The sequence below is a fragment of the Mastomys coucha genome, unplaced genomic scaffold (genome assembly GCF_008632895.1).
Source record: "Mastomys coucha isolate ucsf_1 unplaced genomic scaffold, UCSF_Mcou_1 pScaffold5, whole genome shotgun sequence".
In the NCBI taxonomy this organism is placed as follows: Eukaryota; Metazoa; Chordata; class Mammalia; order Rodentia; family Muridae; genus Mastomys; species Mastomys coucha.
The window spans coordinates 76118428-76122501 of NW_022196911.1; the positions used below are offsets into that span (position 1 = coordinate 76118428).

The window sequence follows — 4074 nt, forward strand, 5'->3', positions numbered from 1 at the left end:
GGCAGGCAGGCAGGGAGGCAGTCCTTGAGTACTGGGACATGGGATGGCACTACTGCCCAGCCCTAAAGTTCACAAAGGGGGAAGGGCTGGACCGTAGTGAAAGTGGAGTTCAGACTTAGTCTAATTCCTCCTTTACCCCCATTCCCTCTCTACCCCTTTCTCCTGAGAACAAATGCACTGGCTCTCAGGGTTTTCTGGGGGTTTCTAAGTAACACATGGAAACACTCTACAGAGGGCCATGTTCAGCACACACAGAAGTCGCTGGCCATGTTTTACTTGTGCAGCCAGGCTCACAGACGCTGAGCCTTTATACCAGTGGATAGATTTTTAAAAAATGTCCCCGCAGTGTAGCATGGCCACAGAGATGCCAGGACCTTAGGACAGAGCTGTGCCTTTCTTAGGGTCTTCTAGCAGAGTCTCTCAACATTCAGATGACAGGCCCAATGTCTTCTCTTGAGAGGTCCTGTCTGACATTTCCTCAAGAGGCCCTCTTGAGGATGCCCTGCCTTGTGCCCAGCTTGGATTTCCTATTGTTTCTTTTTGCCTCATGCCTGAATCTCTTAATGAAATGGCCTTGTGAATGTAATTGACTGATGATTAATCGCCAAGCCCCATATCACTCTTGGGATAATTCTGTCTCCTTGATTACTGCATTTGGCCTCATGACAGTGAATGAGTTAATAGATACTGGGTGGTCAGTGTGTCTGATCTCTCCCCAGCCCCTACCTGGGACCATGCTATGATGTCTCTCTATCTCCTTCCTTTGCAGTGAGTATGGAGTTCGGAAGGGCGGTATGGCTCCGTTTCCACCCATCGGCTTATCCCCCGTGCCCCCACCCAAGCTTTGTGGCACATTTGGGTGGCGTGGCCGTGGGCATCACCCTGGGCGTGGTGGTTCTCAGAAACTATGAGCAGAGGCTGCAGGACCAGTCGCTGTGGTGGATCTTTGTGACCATCTACACCATCTTCGTGCTGTTTGCTGTCTTCTGGAACATCTTTGCCTACACACTGCTGGACCTGAAGCTGCCACCACCCCCCTAAGGGACCAGAGGACCAAGGCAGGGAGGGGAAACAGAAGCATCCAGAGAAAGTACCCGCATCTGCTTCTCATCTCCGATTCAGTGAGAGCAGGGAGAACTGGAGACTCTTAGAGCTGGGGAGTGCGTGTTGCTTTGGAAGGATGGTGGGGAGATGGGTGTGGCTGCTGTCTTCCTAGGCTGGTCTGATGATACAGGGTCAGGGGATAAGGTCCAAGGCAGGGTGAGAGTGGCTGTCCCATGTGTTCCCTCTCACTGCCACAGAGTGAGCAAATAGCCCTCTTCCCTAGTCTCCCCCAGGAGAGACACTGAGACACAGAGAAGTTCTAAGGCTAGCCACAGCCAGGCTTGCCCGCAGCCCAGAGGCTAGGCCATGCTCTCTCTGCAGCTCAAGGTCTGGTGTTCTGGCAAAGGATACGATGGCTTTGATCCAGGGGAGCCCAGAGTGCCCCAGGCTTGGGTGCTGGGCATGGCCCCTAGGGCTGGGCAAGGAGATGCTGTAAGCTCCAGGCCTTCTTCTTGCCCTAGGGGAGGGCCCTGTGCCTGGGGCAATGACCATCATCCTAGGTTCCCCCAGGAAAGTCCCAGGACCAGTTTTCCTCTTCCTGCCTGTAGTTATGAGTCAGCATCTCACACCATCGCCCTGCATCCATGCCCTATCTGGACTGTGGGGTCTTTTCTTTCCTTTCTACTGCCCTGACCCTACTTTGTGCCTCTCTCTTTGGGTGTGGAGACAGGGTTTTGGGGTGTGTGTGTGTGTGTGTGTGTGTGTGTGTGTGTGTGTGTGTGTGTATGTGTGTGTGTGCAATTTCAGGCAAGTTAGAAGCTGCAGAGGGAGGAAGTGGGAGACAATGTACACATGGGGATATCTATAGGGAATTTCTGGAATGGGGAGCAGCAGTGTGGTCTTGAGTGCTCGCTCAGTGGCCTTGCTTTTAGCATCATGCACACCCCCCACCCCTTTCCCACCTCCCAAACACCTGCTGAGCACCACTGACCAGCGGACAAATTGTCAAGCTAGAGGGAAGACCAAAGCTAGGATGTTTGGGAGGAAACTCTCAGCTGTGTTCTTCTGATTCTCTTGGTAGCTTTCATGTCTGTACTGCCTCCTGTAGAAGGAAGTCTTTGGGATGAAAGAAAGCTCAGGACAGTGATTGTGTGGCCATCTCTCCAGGTGAATTGGTGGGACCAGAAGCTGTAGTAAAATATATTTTGGTGAAAAACTTAGCCTCAGACAAGAGCTGGGGGAGCTCGGGTGAGTGTCCAGAATGAGAGCAGCTGTCAGCTTTGATGACTCCATCTACAGGGACTTGGAATTCTAAAGGGAAGTGAGGTTGGGGGCGTGGCCTTGTGCTGCCCATATCCCAGCAGCCTGGGGTGCCAGGGCAGGTGCTTGGCAAGGTAGCCATAGGCTCAGAGCCCAGAGTCTTGTTCCTCTGAGACAGCCTACTCAGGCTGCCAGTAGGGGCTTCTGGGAACCCTAAGTGGAGGCCCTGAGGCAGATGACCTTTGTATTGCCTTTGGGACTCTCAGCCCCTGGGATAAGGGGATGAGGAACCACTGGTCTGAGAGCAGGAGCAAGGCAGGAGAATGGGAACTGCTCCCGGTCCTCTCACCATCCCAGCAACACTTCCCAGCTGGTCTCCATTCTCCTGGGTCCCTCAGCCCTTCCTCTCCAGGGTGGCCACCCATCGGGGCTGGGATTCACTCCTCATGCTGGAGGCTGGAGGTTGGCCTCAAAGGCTGGGGAATCCCCAAACAACAGCTACGTTAGACTAGCTTGCTTTTAAAGGGGAATGGAGTCATGGGAACCAGAGAAGGGACAACAGGCCTTCAAAAAAGAGGAATTTCTCTTTAATGACAACAATCATCACTTGATTTTTTTTTTTTAAATTAGGAAAAGCTCCCTAATGGGGCTCTTTTGACTCTGCATTTCCATGCAAACCATTCTTGCCTCGAGCGTTAGTGAAGGCATCGCTCACTGAACCCAGATCTTCCTCTAGTGTCCAATTCAGTTTGCAGATAATGAGGATTACCCAGTGCTGTGTGCTTGCCAGGGCTGGCTGCAAATCGTTGACTCTCCTCTGCCTTAAAAATGGTGCCCGGTCAGTGAGCCACCCCTTCCAGGACTAGCCACAACACAACGTTGGTTTCTAAGTATTTTTGTATTGTGTACATTCTGTATATTTTTGTTGTAACATATTATTTGAGCACAGATTCCATTAAAGATTTTTTTAAGCTATTGGTTATTCAGGAAGTGACCTCAAGGGCTGCCATGCTACCTGCTTTGTCTGCACCTGGTTCATGGTGGGTGGGGACAGTGAAAACAGGCACTGGTGGCTTGGTGGGTTTGGGCACTGGTGATTGGTACCATCTTCCTTAACCTTCTCAGGGTAGTTGGTGAACACTGAAGGTTCTTCCCATGAAAACACACCCACGTAGGGCACTGCCCGGGCGGTTTTGGAGGTGGGTGCCAGCAGATGGGGAGTCAAGGCCTTCCTCTCAGGCCTACATTCCCTTCCATTCATCCAGCTCTAAGTGCCCCCCCCCAATCCTAGCAGCTAGAGATGGACAGCTGGCCAGAGAAGGAAGAAATGACAAATATGTGGACTCAAGGACAGAAAAGCTGGGATTGGGTGGTCCTGGATGGAGAAGCCACAGCCCCGCCCCACGAGCTCAAAGTGTTTATATATATTGTTGAACGGGGAGGTCAGGTTATGGCATCCAGCTGAGCAGGGAGGAGAGTGTAGCTCGTCTCAGGTAGGCACAGCCTCTGCAGGGACACGGTCTTCAGGCCATAAACATGTGGAGGGGCAAAATCATGGTAGGCATTTTCTGCACACACTATCTATATTCACACACAGACCAGAGGAAACCTTTCCCATCCCTCTGAGTCTCACCCAGGGAAGGCATTGCCACTCCCATGGGGATGACACACTGGGGTCTTTGACATGGCCTTGCCTTTGTCAACAACATATCTACTCAGGAATATATATGGTGTGTATATATTTTTTAATATACTATTCATAATATAATA

At 51.6% G+C, this 4074-nt stretch overlaps 1 protein-coding gene across 3 annotated transcripts in view; it reads left to right on the forward strand.

Moving 5' to 3' along the window:
- Positions 1-3279, forward strand: part of Rhbdl3 (rhomboid like 3) — a 56237-nt gene extending 52958 nt beyond the window's left edge. For all 3 annotated transcript variants that reach the window (XM_031352707.1, XM_031352708.1, XM_031352709.1), the window contains one exon: positions 770-3279. In XM_031352707.1, the coding sequence (XP_031208567.1) occupies positions 770-1041 (272 nt within the window). In that variant the 3' untranslated portion in view covers positions 1042-3279. The remainder of the gene's footprint in view (positions 1-769) is intronic.
- Positions 3280-4074: the final 795 nt, after the last annotated feature.